Source organism: Zootoca vivipara, chromosome 9 (assembly GCF_963506605.1).
Source record: "Zootoca vivipara chromosome 9, rZooViv1.1, whole genome shotgun sequence".
NCBI classification, from domain to species: domain Eukaryota; kingdom Metazoa; phylum Chordata; class Lepidosauria; order Squamata; family Lacertidae; genus Zootoca; species Zootoca vivipara.
The window spans coordinates 2,464,907-2,483,245 of NC_083284.1; the positions used below are offsets into that span (position 1 = coordinate 2,464,907).

The window sequence follows — 18,339 nt, forward strand, 5'->3', positions numbered from 1 at the left end:
GTTGGTAAAAGCAACTTCTAACCATTGGGGCATCTACCATGGCCCTCTCCTCTACCTTCCCCCAAAAGGGAACATTGGCAACAGCCCATAGCTGTTCCAATCCAAAGGGTTCAGAGTTGCTTTCTTTAGGAGTGGTCACACCACTGCTTCCTTCAATGCAGCAGGGACCACCCCCTCATGCAGCAACGCATTAACCACAATCTGGACCCAGCCAGTCAGCCCCCTCTGATAGATTTGATAAGCCAGGAGGGATTGGAGTTGAGGGGCCATGTGGTTGGATGCATTGCTGCCAGTACTTTGTTCACGTCAGCTAATTGCATAACTGACCCCACAAAACATCCTCTCTAGAGGCACGGGGTTCTTCAACTGGAGATGCAACATTTGGGGAAACAAATGCACTCTGAAGTTGATCCACTTTATCCTTTAAATGCATAGCCAGTGGGTCCTAGTGGGTCTTTGGGGACAATGCTAGATTTTCTTCAGTGGGGGTGGTTACCCCACCCAAGCAGCTCCCGAAGTTCCCCCTAATATCAGTGTTTTAAACTCTGCAGAGTCCTACAAGCTGGCTTCTCCTAAAACCTCACTTGTCCTTTCTCTCTTTTTATTCCTCACATTCTGGGCATTGCTGAAAGGTGAAATTGAGCAGAGGTTACATGAGGAATGGGTTGTTTGGCATGGAGCCCTATATCTATTTGACTTCATTGCCACCCCAAGGACTTGGAAACAGTGCATACAACTCTGTAACAGCATGAAATACAATACAAAATTGATATGTATTGAAAATGAGGAGGAGGAGGTGAGTAGATCATGCAATAAATTCTTAAGAGACAATGGAGGAGTGTGACTTTGGGGGTAGATTACAGCCTCTTCTGTGGTTGTAGAGACTGGTAAGGGACAGACACGTTTTGTTGCAGCTCTGGCATTATATATACATATAATATATAAGAGGTAGGATTGCCCATCACAGCAGGATGATGCGTCATCCTGATCCTCTGGGTAACTTGCCATCATGTGTAAGTGGGAACATTATGGCTTCCTGCTCCTCTGATCCATGAGCAAGAGTCAGAAACCTCTTTACAAGGACTCAAGTTCAGGATACAATTGTATGGAGAGACCAGGAATAATGAGACCTGGGAAACTGGGATTTGAACCCCCACTGTGGCATGAAGCTTACTGGTCAGGGCTGCCTTCCATTCTAACTTACCCCATGGGACTGTCGTGAGGACAAATGGGGAGAGGAGAAGGGCATGCAGCACCTTGAGCTCCTTTGGAGGAAAAGGTTGCATATTAGTGTTGGTATTTATTTATTCCATTTATCAAAAGATTCCTTCATCAAAAGAACCCAGGGTGGTGTACAACATTAAAAACACATTATAGAATATCAGTAATAGAAACACAATAAAATAATAAAAAAGCGTACTAACTGACAGCCTGATACTTTTACAGGCTATAGATTATTTAACAGGCTATAGATTATTTAATAGGAATGGATTTGCCTACTGTCTAAAGCAGTGATGGCGAACCTATGACACGCGTGTCAGCACTGACACGCATAGCCATTTTCGGTGACACGCGGCTGCATGCCGAGAAGGACGCATTTCTGGGGGCCTTGTGGACTTCCGGTGAGGCAAAATGGCAATCGGCACGTTATCGCGGAGCTCTTGAAAACGGCCAGCGTACCTGCGCTCCCTGACCAGCTTCGGAGCCGCCAGGATTGCCACCGCCCTCGCGCAAACATCAGGGGAGCCCAGAGCAGCTGCCAGGGAGCCGCCGAACCTCCCCCTCAACGCCCCACACCGGGCCGAAGCTAAGGGGTCCCAAGGCCTGAGACCACCTACCTCGAGGCGCGCTGGCGCCATGGAGAGGGAGGAGAAGGAAGGTCCCGACCTCCCCACTGCAACCGCTGCCAATACCGCCACCGTCAATGCCACTGCATTTAAAAAAACCTTAATAATTTTTTCCCTCCCCCTTTTCCTTTTTTTAACTTTTTTTTTTTAAGTGACACACCACCCGAGTTATGCTCGGTTTTTTGGCGAATTTTGACACACCAAGCTCAAAAGGTTGCCCATCACTGGTCTAAAGTCATGTAATGATGGTGCCAGGGAAGCCTCCCTGGGAAGAACATCCACCACAGAAAAGGCTCCTTCTCTTTTTGAAATCCTCCTAACCCAGGGGTCCCCAGACTTACCGGCGTTTGGGCCGGTTCCCACCACGCCGATCGTGCGGCAGGCCGGAGGGCGTGGGAGCGCGCGCCTGTGCGGGCCGGCGGGCGGGGGAGTGCGTGCCCGTGCACATGCGCACGGGCGCTTACTGGCGCGGCGGCGCGCTTCCAGGGTGGGAAAAGCGCCGAAAATCCGTTGTGCGCATGCGCGTGGGCCTCCCCCGACCCGGAAGTGCACCAGAAATGACTTCTTCCGGGTCGGGAGAGGCCCATACGCATGCGCACAAAGGATTTTCGGCGCTTTTTTCCCAACCCGGAAGAGCGCTGCCGCGCTGCGCACCATGAAAGCGGGCGGCAGCGGCGGGCGGCGGGGGTCGTTGCGGGCCGGATTGGCAGGCTAATTGGGCCGCATCCGGCCCCCGGGCCGTAGTCTGGGGACCCCTGTCCTAACCTCTCTGAGAAAGGCCTCAGATGCTTTCTGACAGCTATTGAATGAGCCATGCAATATAAAGTATTTGTTAGATAAAGTTGAATTAAGTTAACGAAAAACAACTTCACACAACTGTGTAAAAAAATAGTTTAATTGTAAATTAGTAGAATGGGTATATTCGGAAGTTCCTTTTCTTTGCTGATTCAATCAGCGAATATCATTATGTCTTTGCCTTTATTCACACTTTCATTCTTCTTCTTCCTCTTTATTTTTTCTTTCTTCTGTTCTTTTCTTTTTATAACATAGTGAATGTTACAGTGAATGTTATTTTGCTGTATTGCATGTATTTCAAGAATCTGTTTGTCTGTAAAGCTTTATAGGTCAACAGCAGCACTTCAAATTGGGCCTTGAAACTAATTGGCAAGCCAGTGCAATTGTGCCCTGATTGGTGTTACATGCTTAAACCGACTTGCTCTGGTGATCAATCTGGCCATTGCATTTTTCACCAGCTGACGTTTCCTGCTCCTCAGTGAGATAAAGACTTAGGCATTTTTGCTCCTTCGTTTCCCCCTTATCATTCTTATTGGCCTTATCCATACTTTTCAGACCTCCTGAAAAGGACTGAAAAGATATCAACATACTCACCCCTCCATTTTTTCTTGCTTTTCTTGATGGAAGAAAATGACATCCCAAAGGGATAGAGGTTTCCCCCAAAGGAATCTTGTAAACATTTGCATCCACAAATGCACCCTTTACCCCTCTTAACCTGTATTCACCTGAACACCAAATGGCTGATTTTAAGGTTTTATGAGCACAGGGTCTGCCAGTGTAGCAGCCATTGTGTCAGTTTCAGAGCAAAACTATGCCGTGATAAATCCCTGAAACGAGATTGATGAAGTGAATAATACTGGAACTCAACTAATGATTACTCAAATAAACATAATAGGTTTAAACTTCCCAAAAGAAACTTGGTATAGAAAAGACATGAATTGCCCAAAGTAACCTCTAAATAAAGTAAACCTTGACGAGGTGCCAGCTAAGTGACTCGTTTCACTGGAAAAATTTCTATCTGTTTCCTCAGAAGGAAAATGTTTAGGGGCTGAGGTTTCCTTATAATCAAAAACTAAACAGGAGCTGTAAACTGTGAAAAGAATTGAAAATTTCATAGCAGTCAGGGATAAACTTCCCCAAGATAAGACTATAGTTGTTTAAACTAGAGGTTAGCTAACCTATGAAACTATTCAACTAATGAATATCATTGCTCTTAGGAAAAGATTAAATATAAGAAACATAATAAATATATTTGAATGCCTAGAGAATAGGAGAGATAAGAAAGCAGCAATATTAGCTATCGATGCAGAAAAAGCCTTCAATAGGCTCTCATGGCCATTTATGTTAATAATAAAAGAGGTAAAATTAGGCAAAAAATTCGAAAGGAAAAATACGAAAATCAGAAAGCAAAGTTGATAATAAATGGAAAAATTACAGAAAAAATAAATATAACCAGAGGTACCAGGCAAGGGTGCCCCTTATCACCACTGCTTTTTATAATTACACTATAAATTTTGTTAAAGAATATTAGACATGATGAGCATATAAAAGATATAGTAATAGGCATCAAAAAATATAAAATTAAGGCTTTCACTGACGATATAGTGATAACAACGGAAGACCCTCTAATTAGTATCCCTAATGCAATAGGAAAAATCAAGGAGTATGGGAATCTGGCAGGCTTAAAGATAAATTACGATAAAACAAATATGTTAGTCAGAAATATGGAACCAGAGGGAAAAAAGAGAATTACAGGAAAAAAACAGGATTAAAAATCAGCCATTTTTTTTGAAATATTTGGGAATTCAGATGACGGCCAAAAATATCGATTTGATACAATAAAATTATGTTAATACGTGGAAAAATATAAAAAAGAAGCTGGAAATATGGGCAAAATTAAAAATATTCTTCATGGGCAGAATATCATTAGTTAAAACGAGTGTAATTTCAAAAATTAATCACTTATTCCAAAATTTACCGGTGTTAGGGAAAGAGAAAATTTTTAAAGATTGGAAGAGAGATATTTCCAAATTCATTTGGAATGGGAAAAAAACCCAGAATAAAATATAAGATTCTGATAGATCAAAGAAAGAGGGGGTTGGGTTGGGTTACCAGACCTGCAGTTATATCACGACGTGGCAGCCTTAACATGGATTAAAGATTGGATTGATTTGAAAAATGTAGATCTTTTAGATTTGGAAGGAGATGGTCTCGCTTTTGGGTGGCACTGGTATTTAATGAGAGAAAAATTAGACAAGAAAAATATTTTTATGTATAATACCATAAGAAAATCATTGTATAATGTGTGGCAGAAGTATAGAAGGCTCTTCGAACCCAGAACACCATGGTGGATATCGCCATTAGAAATTGTAGCAGTCAAAAGACGTAACATGGAGAATGATTGGCCAACTTATAAAACCTTGTTAGAAGAGAAAGAGGAGATATTGAAATTAAAAGATTATTCAGAAGTCAAGCAGTACCTAAGTAGTTGGCTGCAATATTGCCAAATAAATCAGATATTTCAACCATATAGAAAAATTGGATTTGGGAAAGAGATTTCAAAATTAGACGAAATTCTATTGGGCACTCTTAGGTGTGCATGTTGGGAGATTATATTAAATCAAAAGACAGGTGTTTAGTAAGTTACGCCACAGCTGCAGCTAGATTATTAATAGCCAAAGATTAGAAATCTCGAAAAATTCCAACTGAGGAGGATTGGCAGACCAAACTACTGATGTATTACAATATGACAATAAAATATGAAGAGGTTAAAGGGATAAAAAAAGAAGAGAGTGGGGGGAAATGGAAATCACTTATAGATTATATCAAGTGCCAGGTGGAAAAGCCTAATCTCTTCCCGGAATATTAAATACTCAAATAATTGAAAGAGAAAAACAGAAAAGATAAGGGAAGAAAAAGTGACAAAATATGAATGAATGGTAAATTTTAAAAGGTCCTTAAACGATCAAGAGTAATACAACGTTAACAATAATGAGAAGAAGAAGAAGAAGAAGAAGAAGAAGAAGAAGAAGAAGAAGAAGAAGAAGAAGAAGAAGAAGAAGAAGAAGAAGAAAGACAAAATTACTGTATGTAGATGTAAATATAAAATTTATTGCATAGCTTAGTGAAGGCTGAGAAGTAGCGGGGAAAACAGTAGCGGGGGGGGAGGGGGAGGGGTAAATAAAGACTCAAAGAATTTATGATATGTATTGAAGCTTTATTTGTCCTTACATGTTTTGTTTATTTTGTTCTGTTTTATGTATGTATGTATGTATGTATGTATGTATGTAATGCATCTATTGAAACCAATAAAGTTTTTTTTTTTAGGAAAAGATTAAATAAAGGGCTGTAAAAGCTCTCTTAGTTGTGATGTTGTGACGCCATTGTTCAGACTGCGCTACATTTCAGAAATTCCCCCTGGACCTTTATTCTACCTTTGAAATCCTGGTAATGTCTGGGAAAATTCAAACTTATGGCAGCCCTACTGTACATGTCAAACCCAAGAGTGAGCCTCACAGTAACACAGAGAAGAAAAAGACACATCATTGTGCTTGCCATCTCTACCCTTGGCAGAGGGTTTTGCCCATAAATAAACACTGACTTTGCAGAGTTTCCAGTCATGTAGTGAGCTCGCCATGTGTCAGTCAAGGCGGCTCCATTCAGACATTTGAACAGCTCCATTCAGACATTTGTGTAGACAGTACTGTGTATACTGTAGTTTATGATAAATCCTGCCACTGTGAGCTGCTGCTACACACAGAACAATATATAGCCTACTTTGTCTTCCTGCGGAAGGGGCATTATTTGGAAAGTTTTAAGAGGAGAAGTGGACTTTCTTCTTTTCTGTGTTGTAGGCCTTTGTTGTATCCAATGTGAGGAACAGACCGACCGATTATTTTATTGGAGTTTCCATGGTAGACTCAGATTGGCTTTGCCATGATAAATCGTTTAGAATCAATGAATTGTAAGTCTATATTCCTCATCACCTGGGAACTTTCATAACCAATTAGTTTTTGAAGAGAGCCAAGAGATATATGTGCTTATATTCTTCTTTATGATGATGGTTTAATTTATATTCCAACTAGCTGGCCCGGCCACACCTTGCTGTGGCTCAGTCTGTTAAATGGACCTTCAGAGTCCCCTAACCTTCAGAGCCCCCCTTCATTTTGCATACAATCATTCCCCCCAATACACGTGTTCTTTAACCCTGACTCCCCCACCCACACGTGTTCTGTGAAATCCCCCCACCCCGCCGCGACACATTCATCCTCCCCAAAGGCAGGGCCCTCCTCCACTCAGTGCCCCCATTCCTCACCCCAGTTGTATGACGGCACGACACCCCTCTCTCGTTCCCCACGCTGCGTGACGTCATCTTCCTTTCACGTGATGGCACCCGTCACCCCAACCCCTCTATCTCTCCCCCTCGCAAACCCCTGCAGCCTAGCCGGTTCTCTCGGCTGGGCAACGCTGGGCATTGCTGTTGCTTTCTGTAAAAGGCCCATATTCAGTTGGTTGCCATGGTCTGTTGTGAAGTCACCAATTGTTGTTGTTGTTTAGTCGTTTAGTCGTGTCCGACTCTTCGTGACCCCATGGACCATAGCACAGCCTCCCGCAGTTTGGTCAAACTCATGTTCGTAGCTTCGAGAACGCTGTCCAACCATCTTGTCCTCTGTCATCCCCTTCTCCTAGTGCCCTCAATCTTTCCCAAGTCACCAATAGTCTGCAGCCAATGGCAGCAGCTGAGGTCATGTTGACACCCAGCAGATGGCCCTATTGTTGCACTAAAGGATATGGCTTCAGTTCCTTTGACGTCCACTGGAGGGTGCTGTTTTTTAACCTAAAATCATGTTTTTACCTGCCTCAGGTGTGACATCTGTCTACGCAAACTGTGTAACGTATTCGCATGTGATGTGTCAAAATTTTAACGGAATCAGTCAAGCGGTTTTGATGAAAAGTGGAGACACGCAAACATGCTCACTTTACATTTATATATATATAGATAGATTAGCTTCAAAGTGGTTTACAAAACATAAAAAAATTGCACATGGTTAAAATAGAAAAGTATTAAATGCACCGGCAGGAAAGCTGTGATTAAATGACAACAACCCTGGAGGGCAACCAGTGGGATTTACTCTCTGACCGTTGCTACCACCACCCTTCCACTTCCTCCTGGAATCCAGAGGGAAGAGACCTGGGGTGCACCAAAGCAATTGCTTTTCAAGATTCTCTGATGCTTCAGTCAGAGTGTAAAGGCAGCCCACACTCCGTGTGTTGGGAATCCTGGAAGCCAAGACCCAAGTGTGGGGTGAGTACTCTTTGATGAGAGAACCCCAGCAGAGATTAAAAATAGCAAAAGATGCAGCAAATAAAAGTGTGGAAATGTCAGCTGTAAACCCTTAAAAATGTCCCCTTTCCAGTGAATTCCAAAGTATCCCACTTTCAATGGTTCCTCCCAACTTCCCTAGCACAAACATAGTGCACATATTTAGTAAGTCATAAAATGACTTTCTGCTTTTAAATCAGATGCTCTGCTACTGAGCTGTGGCACTTGCCAATGGTAGACACCCCTCCCACAACCCCTGTTCCCTCTCTGCCTTGTCGTGCTTTGTTCTCTGAATGAACAAAAGACAAAGACTGGAAAATGCTACCATCAAATGGCTTGGTGGAGCTGATTAGGGCCGTCCTCTTGCAAAAGGAGCGTATTAGGATTGCCCTCTCTGTAAGCTGTGCAACTTTGTCACAGGTGAGGCACTGCCTTGGAAAGGAAGTTTAGCCTGTATTTTTCCACTGGCCTGCAATCTTCCCTTCAACACTCCAAATAATCAAAATCCTACCATTTATTAATTTATATCTGAATAAGTGTGCATGCACACGAAAGCTCATACCAAAATAAAAACTTAGTTGGTCTTTAAGGTGCTACTGAAGGAATTTTTTTATTTTAATTTATAGGGTTTGCCTATAGGAATATTTCCCCCATTATTTTCCTGAGGAAAGCACAATAAGTGCTTGTAAGATGTATGTGTTTACCACATGATTTGCCTTCCAATCAGACACCGAGAGCTAGTGTGGTATAGTCGTTAAGAGCAGTAGACTCGTAATCTGGGGAACCGGGTTCATGTCTCTGCTCCTCCACATGCAGCTGCTGGGTGACCTTGGGCTAGTCACACTTCTCTGAAGTCTCTTAGCCCCACTCACCTCACAGAGTGTTTGTTGTGGGGGAGGAAGGGAAAGGAGAATGTTAGCCACTTTGAGACTCCTTCGGGTAGTGATAAAGCGGGATATCAAATCCAAACTCTTCTTCTTCTAATTCTGATTATTATTTCCCGCTCATCTGCTGGATTTCCCCAGCCACTCTGGGCAGCTCACAAATATAAAAATATTCAAGAATTGAAAACTTCACAATACAGTGAATAAAATGAGACTCATCTGATGTTGGTGGTAGAGCAGAAAATGTGTAAACTCTGACTACAGGGTAGGGCAGAAAGGCAGGGGAGTCCTCAAGACCGAAAGAGAATTCTCCTCTGAATGTTACTCCTCTAGGTTACTGCAAAAATAATGAATAAGTGTGTGGAGGATAGGCAAGCATTTCATTCTAAGAGGTACACAATAAAGTAAGTATTCAGACTGAGTACTTTCTCCTCTCCTTTTCAGCTACTGGGATTATAATAAACCAGAAAATAAAGGTCCTGCACAACCAGATACGGCCAACTGTGTCATCATCAGAAGGGGCTGTGAGCATATGTATCACTGTTGGCATGATGTTTTTTGCCACGACCTAAAACGGTGCATCTGCAAAATGAATCCTGTTCAAAAGTGGATGAAATAACTGGAAATCTGCACTCTATGCCACCTTGTCAATCCTGCTATTTTGAGGCTCGGGGAAAAAAGCCATTGTTTTACACCTGCAAAGGCTTAGTTGGGCACTGAAATAAAGTGTGGAAGAATTCAGTCATAGCTATGTATGTTTCAATAGATTTAACTCTGTGTATCTACCTACCAATGTTAGAACAGATAGATCTGGTTTCTAGTTTGTCCTTTTGATTATTGATAGGTTACGAGGTCTGGAAAGGACTCCTATGATATTAGATCAAGGTTTATCTAACGGGATCACAGCCCTCTCTTTCCTGAAGCTTTTAGCGTAGAAATGTTTTTCTATCATCCAGGGAACAGAAGTTGAATTATTTGTCATGTATTTATTTATTTAAAAATTGATGCACATTTTGTTCATTCATACATTAATAATAATAATAATAATAATAATAATAATAATAATAATAATAATTTATTATTTATACCCCGCCCATCTGGCTGGGTTTCCCCAGCCACTCTGGGCGGCTTCCAACAGAAAAATAAAACACAATAATCTATTAAACATTAAAAGCCTCCCTGAACAGGGCTGCCTTCAGATGTCTTCTAAAAGTCTGGTAGTTGTTTTCCTCTTTGACATCTGTTGGGAGGGCGTTCCACAGGGCAGGCGCCACCACCGAGAAGGCCCTCTGCCTAGTTCCCTGCAACTTGGCTTCTCGTAGTGAGGGAACCGCCAGAAGGCCCTCGGTGCTGGACCGCAGTGTCCGGGCAGAATGATGGAGGTGGAGACGCTCCTTCAGGTATACTGGACCGAGGCCATTTAGGGCTTTAAAGGTCAGCACCAACACTTTGAATTGTGCTCGGAAATGTACTGGGAGCCAATGTAGATCTTTCAAGACCGGTGTTATGTGGTCTTGGCGGCCGCTCCCAGTCACCAGTCTAGCTGCCGCATTCTGGATTAGTTGTAGTTTCCGAGTCCCCTTCAAGGGTAGCCCCACGTAGAGCGCATTGCAGTAGTCCAAGCGGGAGATAACTAGAGCATGCACCACTCTTGCTAGACAGTCTGCAGGCAGGTAGGGTCTCAGCCTGTGTACCAGATGGAGCTGAAAGACAGCTGCCCTGGACAGCTGCCTGGGACTGTCCACCGGGGAGAAGCGTCTCACGTTCTCCGCATGGCAGGAAGGGAAAATGACAGCTCAGCCACCTCTGGGCAAGGGACACGCTGTACTCCGCCGTCTGCCTGTGCCAAGAGGGTCTCATTAGCTGTCCCTGGAATGCGCCGTCCAAAGGCAGAGCTGGCTGTCACTCAAGTCCAGCTGCCTGGACTTGAGGCCAAGAATCTTGGGGGAGGATCGCTGCCACACACAGGGTCAGGTTTGTTTTCTTAGCGTCGGGATCAGTCACATCCAAGAGGCAAGGTCAGGACTTCAGCCTGCTTGTCTGACCTAAATGCGAACTCTATGTAGGGCATGAGCAACCTTTACTGCAGTTCCAGGCAACAAACAATGGCAAGCTAAAACAAATTCATCAACGATGCTCTTCTAGGCTGCATCAACAGAAGTCTAGTGTCCAGATCAAGGGAATGAATAGTCCTGCTCTATTCTGCCTTGGTTAGATCACACCTGGAATACTGTGTCCAATTCTGGGCACCAGATATAGACCAGCTGCAGCATGTACAGAGGAGGGCAACCAAGATGATCAAGGGTCTGGAAAACAAGCCATATGAGGAACAGTTGAAGGAGCTGCCTATAGTAGGTCTCAGATCTGGATCTGTTGAAGACAGCTATATCAGGGCACCAAAACTAAAGAGGCAAGACACAAAGTGTGGGATTTAAGGAGGGTCACTTTATTAACTACAGCAGAGTAACTTACAAACCGCAGGCAGGAAAGTAGGCGACGTGTGGGTAGGAGTCCAAGTCTCTTTTGAGACTCCAAATCCGGTCGTGACTGGCTAAGCCTACCCTGCAGGGAGGTAGTCTCTATTGCTCTCCTTTCCCCACACCGTACCCCTTAAGGTGAGCTCTGGCTGACTCATGCACCCTTGGAGCCCCACAAATCCAGGCAAGTGACACGGGTCAACCTCAAGCGATCCCTTTCCTGCCCCACAGGTCCCATAGCCCCGCGGGCAAGACCCTGGAACTGCTTAGCAACCTGAAAAGTGATTCTGGGTACTCGCCAGTTTTGCCAACTTCTTCCCTTTTGCAGAGGATAAAGCCATGGCTTAGTGCTTCTTCCCCCACCGCCGCAGAATATGTGCTTTTATTTCGGTGCGGAGGTTAGAGAGGAAAATGTCGTTTCCAACAGCAGACAAGGAACTCCCATCCTGTCCATAAAGTTGCCAGCTACTGGAATTAATTTGGGGGTGAGATATCGTTCTGTCCTCCGTTGGGAACAGCGCAAATTTCATTTCACTATTAAAAGTTTTTCGCATTTTGGTGAATACCTTCATCATCGGAGGGCTGGCGCTCCAGGCTCTCCTAGGGAAGATGTTGGACCACAGGATAACAATCCCCGGGCAGCTTTGCCTAATCGCCTTCAAATCCGCTACCATTTGGGAAACTATAACCTCAGTGTCCACCACCCCAATTTCATTGCCGTCTATGTGCAAAACCATCATGTCTGGCTTCTGCTGGACCACCTTGTTTAAGTAGGCGGACAACACTTGACCACACAGCAAATCCTTCCTGATGAACCAGCGAATAAAGGCCATTGGGCTCAAACCCAAGTTAAGTCCCAGACTGGATTGTACTGCTCTACGTCTGGCCTGAAAAACCACACTCTGGCCTGCGATGACAACTCGGACAGGTTTGCCTCCATCCCAGCCATCTGTCAACAAAAAATATCATCAGTAAATGAGCACCCAGGGATCCGAACACTCATCCCTCAACACTACTTTCTGGACATGGCCAAGGATGAAGGAGCGGAACCACTGTATAACAGTGCCCCCAGCTCCCCTAGACAGTCCAGAAGGATTTCATGGTTGATGGCGTCAAAGCCGCTGAGAGATCCAGAGGAACTAGGAAACAGCTCTCATCTTTGTCCCGATCTCACCAGAGATCATCGACCAGTGCAACCAAGGCAGTTTCAGTCCCATAGGGTCTGAATCCCGATTGGAAGGGATCCAAATGGTCCACATCCAGGATGATGAGGAACCATTGATGGGCACTCTTTGGGTTCAGTTAGTGAACCAGCTACCAACCCACCTGTTACCTCATCCAACCCACATTTTACCAGTTTCTCTGCAAGACTATCATGGAGAAAATTGTCAAAAGCCTTACCGTCTCCCTGCAAATGTTGGCTACTGTGTACCCTAAACCTTTGTGATTTCTCCTTTCTTCCATTTCTTACACATGCCCTTCTTAAACCTCAGCTCACCTGTAAGCTCCTTATGCAGCCACACCAGTTTCTTTAGATGCCTCCCACTTGTATTTCTGGTTGGAATTGTCTTTGCACCTTCAATATTTCACCTTTCAGAAATTCCCATTTCTGACCATGGGATCTCACTCAGTAACTCCTTAAGCTTTTTGAAATAGGCCTTCTTATAGTCCGACTATACTCTGCTTTCCCTTCCTTCTATATCATGAAACCCAGGAGGACATGATCACTTCCTCCCAATTTCCTGGTATTTCAACTTGGTCAATCAGTTTTGTCGTGTTGAGGACCAGATCCAAAAGAGCAGGCAGCTGCCTCGTACTTTGAGGAGATGTGTGGATGTTTTATTGCTTATTCACCCAAGGCTCACTGATGGACCTACCAACAAAAGTGACTTACTTGGACCCTAACACACATTGTAACAGACCTCTGTCTCCTGCAAATCCAGTGTTAGAAACTGAGATATGGAAGCTAGGAGCTCAATGGCACCTTAGGCCTAGGCTATGGGCACAACAGAATGTTTAGGCACGTTTTTTAAATAACAATAATACAAAGCTAAAAACGAATGAACTGCAGCTAGAATATCATGTTCCTTTTTCAGCTAGAATATCATGTTCCTTTTTGTGCTCGGCAGAGACCAGAGAGGGAAGAAGGCAAAGGAAGATCAGCTGAGAGGCACTGACAGCTGTCAGCGCCTCACAGCTGATCTTCATTTGCCTTCTTTCCTTGCTACAGCTGGTTCCCCTTTCGCTAGATGAATGCCCTGATTTTCTGATCGGAGGTTTTTATGGCCAAGCTTTGCAAGATGAAGCAGTGGCCATAGAAAACCTCGTCGTATAGCGAGGCAACCTCCGATCAGAAAATCCTTTCGTTAAGCATAATTTTCGTCTAGCAGGGCATTCGTCTAGCAAGGCACCACTGTAATACAAAGCTGAAAATGAATGAATTGCAGCTAGAATATCATGTTCATTTTTCACATGGTCTAGTCCTTCTCCTTCTCACCTCCCTAATATAAAGAGGATCTCTTCTTCAGTCTTCATGTGGAGAGGCAGAAAAAGGCCCTCCTTTCCTTCCACTCTGCAGTTTTAATCTGAAAGCTTAGGCAAAGTATTGCACGGTGCTCAGAAACTGCTCCCGCTAATGAAATTCCCTAGCACAATGGAACTTGGAACACTGTGCCTATCTCATATCAAAACTACCACCAAAGGTTACCTGCATCCTAAACGGCTCACCATTCTCCATCAACAAATTCATTATAACCCCTCAATTTCATTAGCCCATGTACTTCATCAGGACTCTTCCTTTATTGGGCCGTTTCTTCAATATCGCTCCACCAGGTGTCAAAAATCCTGCTGGCCAGGTTGATTCATTTTTCTTTTCTTTTTTTATAATATATTTTTATTAATTTTCCAATTAAAAACATTTATATCACATCCATTATTTCGAATTATACAAATACATATCAATCAAACCGAATGTTATGCCAAATCATCTAAAATTTTCGGGGTTCCCATGCTTCAAGAAATTGGGGATTCCTCGCAACTGCTCACTGCCGTCTTTTTTCTAAAGTCCAAATCATCACTCAAAGTCTATAATAGTCCCAATCTTTCCCTTACAGTCACATAGATGTTTTCCTCTTTCATCCGATTTTTCCCCAGCTGCTGAGATAAATATCAAACAAGATTTCACATATGTTCTTTCTCCTGTGTGAGTTAATCAGTCCAGCCTCCCCATAAATCTTCTTGGTCTGGAGCGTCCCTGTTGCGTCGTTCTTTCAACACGAAGCAGCGCCATCTTAGAAAACTCAAATCAGTTTCGTTTTCTTCTCATAACTATGTAGATTAACGATCTTTATGCAATTTACAGCTTTTCCAGGCAGAAGATCCAGTCATCACATTATGCATAGATTCTTGATAAATTAGTGGCTCTCCTTGCCCTATAGCTGAACTTAGCTTCAGGTCGCTGTTCAAATTCAAAGTGCGTCACATCTCATAAATCCTCCGAACGCATTCCAGGCACTCCTTCCCTCCAGCTAGAGGGGGGCTTCTCTCGTCAGCAACTCCACATCTTCAAAAAATATACTCAGTATCAACAGTTTATAAAATTCAACTCACACAGATACCTTTTATTTCTCTTTCGTTCCAAACAAGCCAGGACATCACGTCTGGGAAGGTACGAAGTAACTCATATGCAAAAAATTAAAAAAAGACTCACTTCCCTTGTCGTTCCGTCCCCATCAATCCTCCTTTCAGATAAAATACAGCCTTTGACTCCTCACCCTCAGCAGCGTAAATTCCTCAGTAGTAAACAGAGCTTCTGCCCCTCCTTCTGAAGTATGTCCATGGATTTAAGCCTAATTATCTTCTTTAATCATGGAAATCCACACCATGCAGGTTAGCGTCCGGGAGTTCCGACATACCTCATAAGTGCTTCAGCCCAAGCCCCCCCCCACTCCTTTAACAATCCGAGTGGGTTAGGGGGCATCGCGGGCCAGCGGCCCCTCTCCGTAACCCCCGGAGAGGTAAGGGGGTTGCCATTTACTCCCCTAGCAACCGCCAAATTCCTTATGAAGGTCGGAGGGATGGAAAACAGGTCAGCCATTCCTGCAGGCAGAAACCGGAACCCAGGTTGATTCATTTTTCAATTTTGCATTCTCATTTTGTATTTTTTATGTTGTGAGCTGCCTTTGATCTTTGAATGAAGGGTGGCATACAAATTGTCATGGTGTACCACCCATCACAGGTGTTACTCCCCAAGCCACCACTCCGTCATGGGCTCACCCCCCCCAGTCCCTTCTCCGAGGGCAGCTGGGTTCCAGCAAGGTAGACAGTGCGTGGCAAGGGCATACACAGGTGGAATCCCTCCAACCTGCGGGTAACTGCTGCCACCAGGGCCCCTCCTCCCGAGGGCACCCGCCAATACTTCACAATCCGGTAGAATGGTCTTGCAGAAGGACTGGTTTAGCTCTGGCGACCAGGACGAGTGAAACCCCCAACACAAAGTGAGTTTTAAGATTTATTAAACGAAAAGGTTAACCACCAAAAGTAACAGAAGCATAAAACGTAAAAACAGTTCTCAGACAACAGGAAAAGTTACAAAACAAAACAACAAACTTAATTACTAAACAGCTGTTCTTATCTTAGTTGAAGAATGTTTAACTGCGGGGTCACTCCTTCAGGTGTACAGGGCTGAGGCCGTAGGGCTGACGGCATTCCATGCCTGAAACCCTGGAGAGCTTCTGCCAGTCAATGAGGCAATACTATGCTAAATGGACCAGTGGTCTGACTCAGTATGATGCAGCGTCCAGCACCAAAAGGTCCCATGTTCAGTTACCAGCATCTCCAAATAGGGCTGGGGGAGACTCCCTGCCTGAAGCCACTAGTCTGTGCAGACCATTTTTTCTCAAACTTGAATTCCCAGCTGTTGTTGGACTACAACCCCCACCATCCCTCATCACTGGTCCTGCTAGCTATGGATGATGGGAGTTGTAGTCCAACCGCAGCTGGGAATTCAAGTTTGAGGAACATTGGTATAGAAAATACGGAGCTCAGGTGGATCAACGTAGGATAGTCCAACATTGCCAAGGGCTTCCCAACCACGTGTTGGACCGCCCTGGACCAATGATCTGACTCCGTATCACACAGCCTCCTAGGAGGCTACGGAGGGCCAATTGTGAGGGGAAAACAGGCATTCCTTCGCCTGCTTTAGGGATGGCTGCCCTAAGGAGTGGAATTCCTTTGCGTAGCAAGGAAGACACAGTTACGGGCAGGCAGCACCTGCAAAGGCAAAATGTCTGCTTGCAGGCGGGGTCTGAATCCAAAGTGTCTACAAACAAAGGTGAGAGGGTCCTGCTGTTGCTGCTGCTCACCTTCCAAACTGAGACCCAAACCAGCCCTGATTGATATACCTCTCTGCTTGAGTGACTGGATAGAATCACAGAACTGTAGAGTTGGAAGGGACCCAAGGGTCATCTACTCCAACCCCCTCTAAATGTATAGTACAGGCTGGTGAGGTCCTGTCCAGAAAGAAGATAGAGTGGAAAGGGCACTGAGGCTACTGCATTGTGTGTCCAGGTGCAGACCCCCACCCCTCCAGGAGTCAGTTCGAGAGCAAGGATTGCACACAACGATGTTGTTGGGATTTAAAATGGCCACAACTTTATTAACAATTTCAGGCAGAGGAAACCTTGACTTAGGCACTGGGCATGTATCCCTCTCAGTCCCCATGACGGGGCATTGAGGCACAGCAGGGTTAATCAGATCAGAAGGGGCACTGCAAAACGTGTTTACGCAGCAAGCTCCCCCCTCGGCCACGCGAAAACCCACAATTCGCCGCCAACCACTTACTCCTGCAACCAAGCCCTTATCGCTGCTGAGACTTCTGCCAGCCACATATCATTCCCAACATCAGACAAATGGACCCCATCCTCCGTGTATAGGGAAGCATTCTTAGCTGTAATGCCTGGGTGAAAGATCAACGTCCCACCCAAAGCCAGAACCTTCTTGGCCACTGAAGAGAGGACGCGCTTCTTGGCCCTCTTGCGGGCAGCTGGGCAATGGCTTCCATACCGCTCCGACCAGAATATTTTGAGTCCAGGAAGAGCTGCAGCCAACTCTTCCAAGTCCTTCTCCATGCGGGTCTGCAAGTTGAAACTGGGAGCTTCCATCAGATCATTCTCGCCCAGCTGCACCACCACTGCTGCAGGAGTGCCTTCCACAGACACCTTTGACCGCAACGTTGGGAGAAGCTCCTCCCAACGCATTCCTCGTCTGGACACCCAGGAGACGCTCACGTGGTTGGGGAGTCCGAGCCGGCGTCCAAGTCCAGACTTCACTGCCCGCTGGCCAGCCAAGAGAACAGTGCTGTGGCCGACTATCCAGATATGCAGGGCAGACGGACCTAGGAAGGAGACAAAACATTTATAGCTGCGTCACAAGCCATAAATCTTCTTAAAACCACCCACAAAGGATTTTAACAAACTCCAACTGCTGAAGAAATATACATTAGAGAAGCTTTGATCTTGCAAGTTTATCAAAGAATAGATAAATAAATCCTTAATTTTATATTTTTCAATTTTCACACACAGTTTGTATTTTATGATTTCACTCTTGTTCTAGATATTGTAGACTGTACTTTTAGGGAAATTCTGTTAAGTAAAATCTTAAAACATAATTTTAAACAAGGGTCTTGCTCCCCTTTATGTTCCGTCTGACATACCACTGTATTTAATGCGATGTTTCCCCAAATCCTCTTATCTCCTCAATGGCTGAATTTTTTGGCAGTGTCATCCCCCTCTTTGTCTGAAGCATTTCCATAATCCAATTTAAATCCAATTATTCCTCTTAAATCATGGAACTTGATGTGCTGGCAGAGAAAGCGCCTGGGAGATCCAGGGTATCTTGGGGGCTTTCCATCCACTGCCCCCCAGCCCCTCCTTCCTTCCGAATTTGGGACCGGGTAGTGGACATCTATGGAAGAGACTGCATCTTCCCTTCCCCGGGAAGAATTTGGGAGGCTG

At 44.6% G+C, this 18,339-nt stretch overlaps 1 protein-coding gene across 12 annotated transcripts in view; it reads right to left on the reverse strand.

Moving 5' to 3' along the window:
• The window catches only part of LOC118079504 (serine/arginine repetitive matrix protein 2), a 129,821-nt gene that overhangs the window by 45,814 nt on the left and 65,668 nt on the right, over nt 1–18,339 (reverse strand). Inside the window, exon 9 of one of the 12 annotated variants that reach the window (XM_060278310.1) lies at nt 15,824–17,720. The exons of the other annotated variants lie outside the window; for them this stretch is intronic. Within the exon in view, the coding sequence (XP_060134293.1) occupies nt 17,164–17,720 (557 nt within the window). The 3' untranslated portion in view covers nt 15,824–17,163. Of the gene's footprint in view, nt 1–15,823; nt 17,721–18,339 lie in introns of those variants that run through there. 12 annotated transcript variants of the gene reach the window in all.